This window comes from Pseudophryne corroboree, chromosome 9 (assembly GCF_028390025.1).
Source record: "Pseudophryne corroboree isolate aPseCor3 chromosome 9, aPseCor3.hap2, whole genome shotgun sequence".
Taxonomy (NCBI): domain Eukaryota; kingdom Metazoa; phylum Chordata; class Amphibia; order Anura; family Myobatrachidae; genus Pseudophryne; species Pseudophryne corroboree.
The window spans coordinates 342,696,324-342,713,380 of NC_086452.1; the positions used below are offsets into that span (position 1 = coordinate 342,696,324).

Here is a 17,057-nt window from a genome sequence, read left to right on the forward strand (position 1 = left end):
CATTGCTCTCAGCACACTTTACACCAACGGTCACTGAGGGTGCAGGGCGCTGGGGGGGGCGCCCTGGGCAGCAATGAAAGTACCTATGCTGGCTAAAAATATATCACATATAGCCTCTGGGGCTATATGGATGTATTTAACCCCTGCCAGGTTGTCAGAAAAACGGGAGAAGAAGCCCGCCAAAAAGGGGGCGGGGCCTATTCTCCTCAGCACACAGCGCCATTTTCCTACACAGCTCCGCTGCTAGGAAGGCTCCCAGGCTCTCCCCTGCACTGCACTACAGAAACAGGGTTAAAACAGAGAGGGGGGGCATTTTGGTGGCGATATTATAATATATTAAGATGCTATAAGGGAAAACACTTATATAAGGTTGTCCCTGTATAATTATAGCGTTTTGGTGTGTGCTGGCAAACTCTTCCTCTGTCTCCCCAAAGGGCTAGTGGGGTCCTGTCCTCTATCAGAGCATTCCCTGTGTGTGTGCTGTGTGTCGGTACGTGTGTGTCGACATGTATGAGGACGAGGTTGGTGAGGAGGCGGAGCAATTGCCTGTAATGGTGATGTCACTCTCTAGGGAGTCGACACCGGAATGGATGGCTTATTTAGGGAATTACGTGATAATGTCAACACGCTGCAAGGTCGGTTGACGACATGAGACGGCCGGCAAACCAATTAGTACCTGTCCAGGCGTCTCAAACACCGTCAGGGGCTTTAAAACGCCCATTACCTCAGTCGGTCGACACAGACACGGACACTGACTCCAGTGTCGACGGTGAAGAAACAAACGTATTTTCCATTAGGGCCACACGTTACATGTTAAGGGCAATGAAGGAGGTGTTACATATTTCTGATACTACAAGTACCACAAAAAAGGGTATTATGTGGGGTGTGAAAAAACTACCTGTAGTTTTTCCTGAATCAGATAAATTAAATGAAGTGTGTGATGATGCGTGGGTTTTCCCCGATAGAAAATTATTGGCGTTATACCCTTTCCCGCCAGAAGTTAGGGCGCGTTGGGAAACACCCCCTAGGGTGGATAAGGCGCTCACACGCTTATCAAAACAAGTGACGTTACCGTCTCCAGATACGGCCGCCCTCAAGTAGCCAGCTGATAGGAGGCTGGAAAATATCCTAAAAAGTATATACACACATACTGGTGTTATACTGCGACCAGCGATCGCCTCAGCCTGGATGTGCAGCGCTGGGGTGGCTTGGTCGGATTCCCTGACTGAAAATATTGATACCCTTGACAGGGACAGTATTTTATTGACTATAGAGCATTTAAAGGATGCATTTCTATATATGCGAGATGCACAGAGGGATATTTGCACTCTGGCATCAAGAGTAAGTGCGATGTCCATGTCTGCCAGAAGATGTTTATGGACACGACAGTGGTCAGGTGATGCGGATTCCAAACGGCACATGGAAGTATTGCCGTATAAAGGGGAGGAGTTATTTGGGGTCGGTCCATCGGACCTGGTGGCCACGGCAACAGCTGGAAAATCCACCTTTTTTACCCCAAGTCACATCTCAGCAGAAAAAGACACCGTCTTTTCAGCCTCAGTCCTTTCGTCCCCATAAGGGCAAGCGGGCAAAAGGCCAGTCATATCTGCCCAGGGGTAGAGGAAAGGGAAGAAGACTGCAGCAGGCAGCCCCTTCCCAGGAACAGAAGCCCTCCACCGCTTCTGCCAAGTCCTCAGCATGACGCTGGGGCCGTACAAGCGGACTCAGGTGCGGTGGGGGGGGTCGTCTCAAGAGTTTCAGCGCGCAGTGGGCTCACTCGCAAGTGGACCCCTGGATCCTACAAGTAGTATCCCAGGGGTACAGATTGGAAATTCGAGACGTCTCCCCCTCGCAGGTTCCTGATATCTGCTTTACCAACGTCTCCCTCCGACAGGGAGGCAGTATTGGAAACAATTCACAAGCTGTATTCCCAGCAGGTGATAATCAAAGTACCCCTCCTACAACAAGGAAAGGGGTATTATTCCACACTATTTGTGGTACTGAAGCCAGACGGCTCGGTGAGACCTATTCTAAATCTGAAATCTTTGAACACCTACATAAAAAGGTTCAAATCAAGATGGAGTCACTCAGAGCAGTGATAGCGAACCAGGAAGAAGGGGACTATATGGTGTCCCTGGACATCAAGGATGCTTACCTCCATGTCCCAATTTGCCCTTCTCACCAAGGGTACCTCAGGTTCGTGGTACAGAACTGTCACTATCAGTTTCAGACGCTGCCGTTTGGATTGTCCACGGCACCCCGGGTCTTTACCAAGGTAATGGCCGAAATGATGATTCTTCTTCAAAGAAAAGGCGTCTTAATTATCCCTTACTTGGACGATCTCCTGATAAGGGCAAGGTCCAGAGAACAGTTGGAGGTCGGAGTAGCACTATCTCAAGTAGTTCTACGACAGCACGGGTGGATTCTAAATATTCCAAAATCGCAGCTGATTCCGACGACACGTCTGCTGTTCCTAGGGATGATTCTGGACACAGTCCAGAAAAAGGTGTTTCTCCCGGAGGAGAAAGCCAGGGAGTTATCCGAGCTAGTTAGGAACCTCCTAGAACCAGGCCAAGTGTCAGTGCATCAATGCACAAGAGTCCTGGGAAAAATGGTGGCTTCTTACGAAGCGATTCCATTCGGCAGATTTCACGCAAGAATTTTTCAGTGGGATCTGCTGGACGAATGGTCTGGATCGCATCTTCAGATGCATCAGCGGATAATCCTGTCTCCAAGGACAAGGGTGTCTCTTCTGTGGTGGCTGCAGAGTGCTCATCTACTAGAGGGCAGCAGATTCGGCATTCAGGACTGGGTCCTGGTGACCACGGATGCCAGCCTGAGAGGCTGGGGAGCAGTCACACAGGGAAGAAATTTCCAAGGAGTGTGGTCAAGTCTGGAGACTTCTCTCCACATAAATATACTGGAGCTAAGGGCAATTTACAATGCTCTGAGCCTAGGAAGACCTCTGCTTCAAAGTCAACCGGTGCTGATCCAGTCGGACAACATCACGGCAGTCGCCCACGTAAACAGACAGGGCGGCACAAGAAGCAGGAGGGCAATGGCAGCAAGGATTCTTCGCTGGGCGAAAAATCATGTGATAACACTGTCAGCGGTGTTCATTCCGGGAGTGGACAACTGGGAAGCAGACTTCCTCAGCAGGCACGACCTCCACCCGGGAGAGTGGGGACTTCATCTGGAAGTCTTCCACACGATTGTGAACCGTTGGGAAAGACCAAAGGTGGACATGATGGCGTCCCGTCTGAACAAAAAACTGGACAGGTATTGCGCCAGGTCAAGAGACCCTCAGGCAATAGCTGGGACGCTCTGGTAACACCGTGGGTGTACCAGTCGGTGTATGTGTTCCCTCCTCTGCCTCTCATACCCAAGGTACTGAGAATTATAAGACGGAGAGGAGTAAGAACTATACTCGTGGCTCCGGATTGGCCAAGAAGGACTTGGTACCCGGAACTTCAAGAGATACTAAGAAGGGACTTGCTTCAGCAAGGATCATGTCTGTTCCAAGACTTACCGCGGCTGCATTTGACGGCATGGCGGTTGAACGCCGGATCCTAAGGGAAAAAGGCATTCCGGAAGAGGTCATCCCTACCCTGGTCAGAGCCAGGAAGGAGGTGACCCCACAACATTATCACCGCATTTGGAGAAAATATGTTGCATGGTGTGAGGCCAGGAAGGCCCCCACGGAGGAATTTCAACTCGGTCGATTCCTGCATTTCCTGCAAACAGGAGTGTCTATGGGCCTCAAATTTGGGTCCATTAAGGTTCAAATTTCGGCCCTGTCGATTTTCTTCCAGAAAGAATTGGCTTCAGTTCCTGAAGTCCAGAAGTTTGTCAAGGGAGTACTGCATATACAACCCCTTTTGTGCCTCCAGTGGCACTGTGGGATCTCAACGTAGTTCTGGGATTCCTCAAATCACATTGGTTTAAACCGCTCAAATCTGTGGATTTGAAATATCTCACATGGAAAGTGACCATGCTGTTGGCCCTGGCCTTGGCCAGGCGAGTGTCAGAATTGGCGGCTTTGTCTCACAAAAGCCCATATCTGATTGTCCTTTCGGACAGGGCAGAGCTGCGGACTCGTCCCCAGTTTCTCCCTAAGGTGGTGTCAGCGTTTCACCTGAACCAGCTTATTGTGGTACCTGCGGCTACTAGGGACTTGGAGGACTCCGGGTTGCTAGATGTTGTCAGGGCCCTGAAAATATATATTTCCAGGACGGCTGGAGTCAGGAAAACTGACTTGCTGTTATCCTGTATGCACTCAACAAACTGGGTGCTCTTGCTTCTAAGCAGACGATTGCTAGTTGGATGTGTAGTACAATTCAGCTTGCACATTCTGTGGCAGGCCTGCCACAGCCAAAATATGTAAATGCCCATTCCACAAGGAAGGTGGGCTCATCTTGGGCGGCTGCCCGAGGGGTTTCGGCTTTACAACTTTGCCGAGCTGCTACTTGGTCAGGGGCAAACACGTTTGCAAAATTTTACAAATTTGATACCCTGGCTGAGGAGGACCTGGAGTTCTCTCATTCGGTGCTGCAGAGTCATCCGCACTCTCCCGCCCGTTTGGGAGCTTTGGTATAATCCCCATGGTCCTTACGGAGTCCCCAGCATCCACTTAGGACGTCAGAGAAAATAAGAATTTACTTACCGATAATTCTATTTCTCGTAGTCCGTAGTGGATGCTGGGCGCCCATCCCAAGTGCGGATTGTCTGCAATACTTGTACATAGTTATTGTTACAAAAATCGGGTTATTATTGTTGTGAGCCATCTTTTCAGAGGCTCCGCTGTTATCATGCTGTTAACTGGGTTCAGATCACAGGTTGTACAGTGTGATTGGTGTGGCTGGTATGAGTCTTACCCGGGATTCAAAATCCTTCCTTATTGTGTACGCTCGTCCGGGCACAGTATCCTAACTGAGGCTTGGAGGAGGGTCATAGGGGGAGGAGCCAGTGCACACCACCTGATCCTAAAGCTTTTACTTTTGTGCCCTGTCTCCTGCGGAGCCGCTATTCCCCATGGTCCTTACGGAGTCCCCAGCATCCACTACGGACTACGAGAAATAGAATTATCGGTAAGTAAATTCTTATTTTTATATATATATATATATATATATATATATATATATGTGCAAACGGATCGGCACTCGCCTTGCTGAGTTTGAAATGTATATGTGTATGTATATGTGTGTGTGTGTGTGTATATATATATATATATATATATATTATAAATCTGTTCTTTAATTATTCTTACTGAGTGTATGACATTGTGTTATCGTATAGTTATGTTTATATGCTGTATGTTGAAGGGGAGGCCAGGTGTGGTTTAGGTTGGCACCAAGGTTTTGATAGTGAGGTCATAGAAGGACACTTATAAGGAAGCCTTTAGTGTTGTTTTTATTTGCTCTCCTTACTGTAAATTATATAGATATTAGAAGGCACAGAACTAGTTCTGTGATCATGTAAAAACATGAGGCTGAGTGACTGGACTTTTCATGCTGGCCTAGAATCACAGAAATCCAATGTGACTTCAGTGCTCTGTAATGATTTACAGTATGGGGTGCATTATTTGTTATAGTACATGTGTTACTAATGGGAAGTGCACGATGACCTAACTTATTATTTATTGTTAATTAAATAATAGACTTTATAAATATATATTCACAACATGGTTTTGTACATTAGTGGAGGAAGAATACATATTATAGGGATGACCGTGGTATTCGGTTTTATATTTATATTGTATACTACATGTTGCACACATCCGTAAAAATATATACATAAATTATGTTTAATGAGTTGTAATTTACTCTTCTTTTAGAATAGAAAAAATGTGGCTTCGGGATGGAGCAGCTTATTTCTTTGGTCCAATATTTATTCATCCTGAGGAGACTATTCACGAGCCAACCAAAATGTTCTACAAGAAGGAAATGTTCTTGAGTAATTTAGAAGAGACCTGTCCCATGACCTGCATTTTAGGTGAGCTGTTTTCTTTGTACAATTAGAGAAAAATGTAAGAGCCTGCAACTTGCATTCATTGGCGAGTTCCCACCCAGCGAGTTTTAAAAGTGGCTTTTAAATGATTGATAAATTAAAAAATGAGCCAGACTCGCCAGGATTTTGCAGATGCCTGCTGGTCACAGGATATTATATTTACCCCTTAAGCTGGGTACACACTAGGCAATATTTTAAACAATATCGCTCAATTTGAACCTTTTGAGCGATATCGTTTGTAATATCGTCCAGTGTGTACGCGCACTATCGATAACGATGCGCACTCCCGCGGGTCGCTAACGAGGTGTTCGGTCGTCTGTACATGCACTAGAAGGAAGGGAGAGAAAGAAGGCTCTTGTGTGGGCGCACTCTTGAAAGGAAAGGAAAATTCCTATGACATATAGGAAGAAATACTTAAAACATAACTTTTAATGTTTGTAATAAAAATACCCATATAAATGATCCATATCAAAGAAAAAATGTGATGATTAGAATTAATAAAATGTTCTGGTCTGTTTAATCACACTTGGTAATTGGAATGGTTGTAGACATTGATTGGTCTTACCCCCAATTCCCCTGACCAGCACAGAATATCTGTGTTAATAGAACCAGGGAGTGATCATAAGAGTTATTAAATAAGTAAGACCCACTTGGGCTACTTGATTCAAAATTGGTTAGTCTCCTGCATTCAAATGAGCTGGACTTTCTGACGTAAGCCACAAAAATTAGTATTAAGCCTCAAAAAGAAAAGGAAAAGGGGGGAAAAGGAGAATTAGTGGTGATGCTGCTGTTGGTATTGCAAACACATGTGGAGGGAAATGGTCCCAACTCTACAACACCGGGTATTCGCAGGAAGTCTCCTCTCCTGGTACTGACCCGGCCCAACGCTGTTTGGCTTCCAAGATCGGACGAGATCGGGCATTGGCAGCGTGGTATGATAGTAGAGAATTTTTTGGATTGCACCAATGAGAGTGCACCTATGTAGGAAACAGAAGAAAGAGGAAAAAAAGGGAAGACAGAAAGAAAGAACGAGAAAAGAAGAAATGAAAATAGTATAGAGGAGAAAAGAAATGAATCAGTGTAGCGTAATTGATGGATCTGCTTTCTGCGTTAGACACAGCTCAACAATTCCCACTTGGGTGGTATTGTGTTCCGTGAATCGCAGATGAGAGTCCATGAAGCAATAGTGAAGTATGAGCAAGAGATATGAAAGATATGCTGGGTTGAACTGTCAAAAAATTAAGCATTAATTTAGAAAATCACATTGGTATTTAACGTGCATATTTAGGATAAAGTTTAGAAGTTCAAAGAGTATGCTGAGGCTCACGATGAGTAAGATAATTATCAGACAAAATACTGGCCTCTGCTTGAAAAAAGTATTTCTTAGCAGTATGAATACTTTAACAGATATTGATTTTGGAAAAATAAGGGAAGAAGAAAAGGGATGAAAAGACAATTTGGGCTGTATTTATTAGACAGTGGTGCTGTAGCAAAGAGCTATGTGTGTGCTGCATAAGTCCAAATGACATGGAATAACATGCAACAGATAAATATAAAGCGCATCAAGAGTTGCGGTCTGTGCAGAATATCCACAGAACGGCAGTGGAACTCTGATAGGAATACACAGATCTAAACATTTGCTGTATAATCAAGCATATTAATAGATGCTCTTAATGTGTTGTTGTCTGTGCACACTATATACAGAGCAGAGCACCAATAGGTCCAATCGGATGTGATGGAAGCTTAATGCCCATCAAAAGGTTGCCGTCTGTGCCAAGTATGCATAGGACAGCGGCAGGCTTGTAGTCAATAGCACTATCTGCCAAAAAATATATCTACGTATGCTACATGGCTGTTAGCATGCTGTCTAATGAAACATAAGTAGTAAATACGAAAAGGTGTGTTGCTGTCTGTGCAAGATGTGCACAGAACAGCTGTAGGCTTACGGTCACCAAAATTGGAGAAAGAAGGCAGGTTAGGGCAGTGTCATGAAAAAGAAAAGGAGATTTTTTGCTGCGCCAATGTGTCTCAATTATCTTAATAAAATTTAAACAAAGCTAACAACTTAGAAATAAAATCACAAATGTCAGAAGTGTGTGCGCCTCTATAAGGAGTAGTGTGTTACTCCTAAGTAATAAGCTGGAGAAGAAATGGGTAAAAATAGAAGCGCTCAACACTAACTGACCCTGCGATCCAGAATTAATTCACAACCAAAGTGTCAAAAGGGATTTTTTGATATATTAAAAAATATTTATTACAATACAATAAAAATTGCACAATAAACCAGATATATATCTGACATAAAAACCTTTTTCCTCACTGAAATTCTGTATCAAAAGATATTCTACATTCACATCAGTTACAAGTGTCAACTAGATAACTAGCAGCAATTAGGTTGTAACAATTGTTGCAGTAAAGTTACCAGGCTGTTTGTTTGACACTGTTGGATATACCCTCAAACACAATTGTTAAATGTAGAATTAAAAATGAATATGGAATACAATCATAGGCTCTATATACAAGAGCTGTATTCTAAAACGTCTCAAAGTTCCAGGAGCCGATGACAGGTGATAATGAATAGTTAGATTACCTCTCCAATAAGGCTGAGTGGTCCCGAGCGTCCTCGGGTGAGCCCAGGAAGCCCAAAATAGAACTGCAGAGTTGAAAGCACTGGCTGTGCTAGCCGGGGTCCCGCTGTTAAGCCTGCTATCCCTGGGCGTGCACCGCCCGTTGCAGTCTGTAGGGAAAGACAGGTGTGTGGCTGCTGTGATGGAGAGCCCGCTGCAGGAATATAGTGCTTAGTGGAGCGCCTCGATCTCCCAGGACTGGCACCGTCCGTTGGAGATGTAGGGGAGAGAGGCTGCTGGTTAACCACTGGCGCTGTACGGAGCTGGGAGTTCGGCTGTGTCCTGTCCTGGCAGCCGCACTGTTTGCTCCCGTAGGAGGTGAACCGGAGCCGTGCGGAGAGTATCAAAGATTACAACCAGTCAGTGAGGCATAAGGGGGAGGAGTCCTGACGCGTTTTGTCACGTGACCCGTGACTTTTTCAAAGATTTGAAAAAGTCACGGGTCACGTGACAAAACGCGTCAGGACTCCTCCCCCTTATGCCTCACTGACTGGTTGTAATCTTTGATACTCTCCGCACGGCTCCGGTTCACCTCCTACGGGAGCAAACAGTGCGGCTGCCAGGACAGGACACAGCCGAACTCCCAGCTCCGTACAGCGCCAGTGGTTAACCAGCAGCCTCTCTCCCCTACATCTCCAACGGACGGTGCCAGTCCTGGGAGATCGAGGCGCTCCACTAAGCACTATATTCCTGCAGCGGGCTCTCCATCACAGCAGCCACACACCTGTCTTTCCCTACAGACTGCAACGGGCGGTGCACGCCCAGGGATAGCAGGCTTAACAGCGGGACCCCGGCTAGCACAGCCAGTGCTTTCAACTCTGCAGTTCTATTTTGGGCTTCCTGGGCTCACCCGAGGACGCTCGGGACCACTCAGCCTTATTGGAGAGGTAATCTAACTATTCATTATCACCTGTCATCGGCTCCTGGAACTTTGAGACGTTTTAGAATACAGCTCTTGTATATAGAGCCTATGATTGTATTCCATATTCATTTTTAATTCTACATTTAACAATTGTGTTTGAGGGTATATCCAACAGTGTCAAACAAACAGCCTGGTAACTTTACTGCAACAATTGTTACAACCTAATTGCTGCTAGTTATCTAGTTGACACTTGTAACTGATGTGAATGTAGAATATCTTTTGATACAGAATTTCAGTGAGGAAAAAGGTTTTTATGTCAGATATATATCTGGTTTATTGTGCAATTTTTATTGTATTGTAATAAATATTTTTTAATATATCAAAAAATCCCTTTTGACACTTTGGTTGTGAATTAATTCTGGATCGCAGGGTCAGTTAGTGTTGAGCGCTTCTATTTTTACCCATTTCTTCTAGGGCAGTGTCATGTGCCCAGGCAGGAGCTGAGAAATCACTCCGTGTGTGGTCCCCCTCTCGGAAAACGCGTTTCGCCCTGACGGGCTTGTTCACTTCCGGGTTTAGGAGGGAGTGTGCAGCGTGGGGTTTTATAGCAGCTGATGGGTGTGTACTAACCATTAATTGGAGGATATCATGAGCGCTAGGCTGAGGATAGCAGCCGCCGCTGTGGAGCGTCTGTCCGTTGTTATGGAGACGATACGTGACGTGCATTGGGGGGCGGGGCTTGTGCGATCACGGGAGGCCATTGGGTGACTGTCCGTGTGTGCACATATGATGGCCCTGAAGTATCGCGAGATCGCGGGCGCCATCTTTGTGGATGGCAATTGTCTATTGTGAGAGCAAATAGGTCCTTGGCGCCATCTTAATTAATGGCAAGACAGCGGCGCTAGGAAAGGAAGACTGATTACAACATAGATAAAATATAGAATTAAAGAAACATTATAATAAGTAGGACCCTGGGTGGGAAGACAGGTAGGAGAAAATTAAAGTGGCATCAATGAAGGTAGAATAAAATAAATTAAATATGAAAAAGTAAAAAATTATATTGATAAGGGATAAAAAAATAAAAATAAATGGAAAATAAAATATAAATAAAAATGGAATGATTATAAAAAACAAATGATAACAGTACCTTGGGGATTAAAACAGAATGGCCGATCAGCTGTGCCAAATGCTATCCAGGAACTAGAACATCTTCGCAGAGAATCCAATATGGATGAAGCATCCATTCAAAGACCCAAGTGCAGACCCAAATCCTCTTTTTTCCCTCCCGACAATAACTGTCCAGAGATCAAGGTCTTCTTGAATAGAGTGTCTAAAGAATTTGACGACATCTATATACAAACCAAAAACGGACTTCAGCAATTTCCTAATAATCTCAAATTCAAGGAGAGAAAAGCACTCCAGGAATTGGGTACATGGCGTGACATCATTATAAAACCTTCGGATAAAGGTGGCAACATTGTCCTTTGGCCCCAAGAAATGTACATCACTGAAGCTCATAGACAGCTACATAATCCAGCATGCTATCAAAAACTTCTCAGCAATCCCACCGCCAGATTCTTGACCGCCTACAATAACCTAATACAGGAAGCCGTAGCTCAATGTACAATCACCAAGCAGGAATCACAATATCTCACAGTCCTGAACCCAAAAACACCTACATTTTATCTTCTGCCGAAGATGCATAAAAATGCCCTTAACCCACCAGGGAGACCTATTATGTCTGGCAACGGCGGACTTCTGGAACAACCTAGTAGATTTTTGGACCTGCATCTTCGAGACTTTGTTCTTTCTTTGCCTTCCTATCTACAAGATACATCTGATCTACTACGCAAGATCCATGACATACATTTTGAAACCAATTTTCTTCTGGTGACTCTAGATGTAGAGGCACTCTACACTAGCATTAACCATCATCAAGGCCTTAGAGCTGTCAAATATTATCTGGATCAAGGAGGCGAGAAAGATTTTTCAAATTTTCTTTTGAGATTACTCGACTTTGTCCTCTCTAAGAATTACTTTGTCTTTCAAGAAAATTTTTTCTTACAAGTGAGAGGTACAGCCATGGGCGCAGCCTGTGCACCGACGTATGCAAACTTGTTTTTGGGATGGTGGGAACACTTTTATGTCTTTAAAACCATCAATGAGAAATACACCATTCATGTGATATTATGGCTAAGATACATCGACGATATCTTTATCATCTGGGACGGAGATAGGGACCTTCTGATGGATTTTATTACCATCCTTAATACCAATGACCTCAACATCAATCTGACCTACACCATCAGTGCAGAAAAAGTTCCATTCCTGGACCTGAATATCTATAAATCCACTACAGGTTTTCTTGAAACTGAGCTATATCGGAAGGAGACTGCAACCAACAGCCTCCTCTTCCAGACCAGCTCTCATTTTCCCCCTACGGTGGAAAACATCCCCAAAGGAGAGTATCTTAGGCTACGGCGTAACTGCTCAGAAGAACACACCTTCAAAAACAAGAGCAGAGAACTCACTAATCGCCTCCTGACTAGGGGTTATAGCAGACGATCACTCAAACGCGCATATTCAGCCACAGCAATGGTAAAGAGAGAGAGTCTCATTTTCAAGAAGAAGAAAGAGGTCCCCGAACAGGAAGATGTTATTAGATTCATAGGAACGTTCTGCCCTGAGTGGAGAATGCTCAAGAATGCGGTAACAAGACACCTCTCCATATTACAGCTGGATCCTGATTTATCCCCTTTTCTGAATTCACCCCTACAGATGAGCTGGCGGAGATCCAAAAACATTAAAGATCAGCTAGTTCAGAGCCACTTCACAACAACTACACTGAAGAAACCCTCGGTCACAGGCTCTTTTCCCTGTGGTAAATGTAAATCATGCCCTCAGATTCTGAAAATCAATACGATTAAGGACAGATATGGCCAAACAGTGAAATTACAACACTATTTTAACTGTGATACACAAGCAGTTATTTACTGTATAACCTGCGGATGTAATCTAAAATATGTCGGCATGACCACACGAAAACTCAAAGAAAGAGTTTTGGAACACTTGGGCAATATACGCAATGCAGCGAAAGACCTTGCACGAATGAAACAACTTACTTCTGTTGCCAGGCATTTTCACCATCACCACAAGGGATCCATCAAAGAATTTAAAGCCTTCGGTCTAGATCGTGTCCAATTGGGCATACGAGGTGGGGATATTACCAAGGAACTATACAAGAAGGAAAGTGAATGGATCTTTCGGCTCAACAGTGTCAGGCCTTATGGCCTGAATGAAAACATCAATTATGCAGTGTTCTTGTGAATAATCCTTCCACTAACAGAATTTATTCCAATTCTCACCACTTCTTTATAATTAACACTCCTTTAACTGCCAAATTCTCTTCTCTTTCCCCCCCCATTTTTTTCATTCCTTTTTTTCCTCTATTACTCTCCCCTTCCCTCCCCTTTCTCCACCCCTCCCCCCCCACCCGCCTATCCCCTTACCCACACTCCATTCACAGGCCTTCAATGGGTGGTCACTTCTACCCGTTTGCACTCCCCTTCCTTTCACCAACCTCCCTTTCTCCTCCCATACTCCATAGCTACACCGTTCCCTAGTTATCTATTCCACCTCACTGGCACACTTTTGTCCCATTCACCTTTTGGTGTTTACCAGTTATCTTTTCCCTCTTTCCCCCTCCCCTCACCTCCTACCCTTTTCATCAACACTATTTCAATCCTCCAATACCCTTAAATTATGTACCCCATTTACGCTCACATCTTTTTCTTGCGTATCAATATCAAAATTTGGCACAGCTGATCGGCCATTCTGTTTTAATCCCCAAGGTACTGTTATCATTTGTTTTTTATAATCATTCCATTTTTATTTATATTTTATTTTCCATTTATTTTTTATTTTTATCCCTTATCAATATAATTTTTTACTTTTTCATATTTAATTTATTTTATTCTACCTTCATTGATGCCACTTTAATTTTCTCCTACCTGTCTTCCCACCCAGGGTCCTACTTATTATAATGTTTCTTTAATTCTATATTTTATCTATGTTGTAATCAGTCTTCCTTTCCTAGCGCCGCTGTCTTGCCATTAATTAAGATGGCGCCAAGGACCTATTTGCTCTCACAATAGACAATTGCCATCCACAAAGATGGCGCCCGCGATCTCGCGATACTTCAGGGCCATCATATGTGCACACACGGACAGTCACCCAATGGCCTCCCGTGATCGCACAAGCCCCGCCCCCCAATGCACGTCACGTATCGTCTCCATAACAACGGACAGACGCTCCACAGCGGCGGCTGCTATCCTCAGCCTAGCGCTCATGATATCCTCCAATTAATGGTTAGTACACACCCATCAGCTGCTATAAAACCCCACGCTGCACACTCCCTCCTAAACCCGGAAGTGAACAAGCCCGTCAGGGCGAAACGCGTTTTCCGAGAGGGGGACCACACACGGAGTGGTTTCTCAGCTCCTGCCTGGGCACATGACACTGCCCTAACCTGCCTTCTTTCTCCAATTTTGGTGACCGTAAGCCTACAGCTGTTCTGTGCACATCTTGCACAGACAGCAACACACCTTTTCGTATTTACTACTTATGTTTCATTAGACAGCATGCTAACAGCCATGTAGCATACGTAGATATATTTTTTGGCAGATAGTGCTATTGACTACAAGCCTGCCGCTGTCCTATGCATACTTGGCACAGACGGCAACCTTTTGATGGGCATTAAGCTTCCATCACATCCGATTGGACCTATTGGTGCTCTGCTCTGTATATAGTGTGCACAGACAACAACACATTAAGAGCATCTATTAATATGCTTGATTATACAGCAAATGTTTAGATCTGTGTATTCCTATCAGAGTTCCACTGCCGTTCTGTGGATATTCTGCACAGACCGCAACTCTTGATGCGCTTTATATTTATCTGTTGCATGTTATTCCATGTCATTTGGACTTATGCAGCACACACATAGCTCTTTGCTACAGCACCACTGTCTAATAAATACAGCCCAAATTGTCTTTTCATCCCTTTTCTTCTTCCCTTATTTTTCCAAAATCAATATCTGTTAAAGTATTCATACTACTAAGAAATACTTTTTTCAAGCAGAGGCCAGTATTTTGTCTGATAATTATCTTACTCATCGTGAGCCTCAGCATACTCTTTGAACTTCTAAACTTTATCCTAAATATGCACGTTAAATACCAATGTGATTTTCTAAATTAATGCTTAATTTTTTGACAGTTCAACCCAGCATATCTTTCATATCTCTTGCTCATACTTCACTATTGCTTCATGGACTCTCATCTGCGATTCACGGAACACAATACCACCCAAGTGGGAATTGTTGAGCTGTGTCTAACGCAGAAAGCAGATCCATCAATTACGCTACACTGATTCATTTCTTTTCTCCTCTATACTATTTTCATTTCTTCTTTTCTCGTTCTTTCTTTCTGTCTTCCCTTTTTTTCCTCTTTCTTCTGTTTCCTACATAGGTGCACTCTCATTGGTGCAATCCAAAAAATTCTCTACTATCATACCACGCTGCCAATGCCCGATCTCGTCCGATCTTGGAAGCCAAACAGCGTTGGGCCGGGTCAGTACCAGGAGAGGAGACTTCCTGCGAATACCCGGTGTTGTAGAGTTGGGACCATTTCCCTCCACATGTGTTTGCAATACCAACAGCAGCATCACCACTAATTCTCCTTTTCCCCCCTTTTCCTTTTCTTTTTGAGGCTTAATACTAATTTTTGTGGCTTACGTCAGAAAGTCCAGCTCATTTGAATGCAGGAGACTAACCAATTTTGAATCAAGTAGCCCAAGTGGGTCTTACTTATTTAATAACTCTTATGATCACTCCCTGGTTCTATTAACACAGATATTCTGTGCTGGTCAGGGGAATTGGGGGTAAGACCAATCAATGTCTACAACCATTCCAATTACCAAGTGTGATTAAACAGACCAGAACATTTTATTAATTCTAATCATCACATTTTTTCTTTGATATGGATCATTTATATGGGTATTTTTATTACAAACATTAAAAGTTATGTTTTAAGTATTTCTTCCTATATGTCATAGGAATTTTCCTTTCCTTTCAAGAGTGCGCCCACACAAGAGCCTTCTTTCTCTCCCTTCCTTCTAGTACATGTACTCTCTGGCTCTGGGCGCACCACCAAGCAGGACAACGTTATTTATCGAAGTAAAAGACATAGTCTTCTCTTCTTTTTTCCTATTTTGGAGTGCTTTATTGTCCAAATGTTGGTTCCACATTATTAAAACAGTATTACTTTACCAGTGCCCGATCGCCCTTTGTCTAGTCTGTACATGCACCTCAATTTCGGCTGTCGTCCAAAACTACATGTTTGGGGTGGTGGCCGGGTGACATGTATGCACTATATAATTTGCCCGGGAGTCCAAGGGAAAACACTGACAATATCGCTCTCGGAGCATATCGTCTAGTGTGCACCCAGCTTTAGACTTCTGAGGTCATTATGTAAAGAAGAGGAATATAAATAAATAGATGGTGTCTTTTTATGTTTAGCTTTATCTTAGTAGGATGCTATGTTTTATATAGATTAATATTTACGTGCTCCGCCTACTGTTGTACCTTAGGATTTTATAAACCGTTTGATTTTTTCATATTAATGTTATTAACATCACCTAATGCACTAACAGAGAAATCTATTTTACAGTGCAGGTGACCAAACGTTGTTATTCTCCCAATAAAATTACATGACAATGTAATGTATCTGGTTTAGTTTGGCTGAGGTATGTACGGTTTGTTTTTCACCTAGGAAAGTGCGGTGTACTATCATTCAAAGACTTTCTGTCTTGTCGTCCTACCGAAATCCCTGAAAATGATGTACTGCTTTGTGAAAGTCGGTATAATGAGAGCGACAAGCAGATGAAGAGGTTTAAAGGCCTGAAAAGATTTTCCTTGTCTGCCAAAGTTGTAGATGATGAAATTTACTACTTCAGGTAAAACGCGTGGTGGGAATTCAGCTTTTAACTATACTAGTTAACTAAGATTTTACTTAAGTTATGTTACTACTTTCTGGATGAATTTCAGAAAATCAACAGAACTTGAACTCAAAAGAAATATTTTGGCAGTACAAATGGCACTGACTTGCAATCAGAGTTTGAAAAAAAACAAAACAAAACAGTTTTTAAAAACACAAACAATAAAAAAACGCTTTTTTGGTTTAAACCAGGTTTGTTTGTTTTTTCTTGATTTTTGCATTAATGAAAAAAATTGAATCATGTATTAGAAACCTTGTTTAACCATGTTTTAATGCTTTCTAACATTAATAATGTTATTAGGCTTTGATTTGATTTCTTTTACATATTTCAATAAAACCATTTTTTACAGCTTATTATTCCTATTACATCTGAATATATGTAGACAGACTAAACATATTAATACAAAGTATACTCCGAGATAGATGAAATTGAAAATAAGAACAACAGGTTAATGTTAAACATCAGTCCTACTTATCACACACACACACACACACACACACACACACACA

General features: G+C 43.2%; 1 protein-coding gene and 2 pseudogenes across 7 annotated transcripts in view; 2 read left to right on the forward strand and 1 right to left on the reverse strand.

The window, feature by feature from the left end:
- The window catches only part of PBRM1 (polybromo 1), a 262,604-nt gene that overhangs the window by 200,527 nt on the left and 45,020 nt on the right, over positions 1-17,057 (forward strand). For all 7 annotated transcript variants that reach the window (XM_063940622.1, XM_063940624.1, XM_063940623.1 and 4 more), the window contains exons 22-23: positions 5,834-5,991; positions 16,323-16,506. In XM_063940622.1, coding sequence (XP_063796692.1) covers positions 5,834-5,991; positions 16,323-16,506 — 342 coding nt within the window. The remainder of the gene's footprint in view (positions 1-5,833; positions 5,992-16,322; positions 16,507-17,057) is intronic.
- Positions 6,834-6,952, reverse strand: LOC134961885 (5S ribosomal RNA; annotated as a pseudogene).
- On the forward strand, positions 15,052-15,170 carry LOC134961887 (5S ribosomal RNA; annotated as a pseudogene).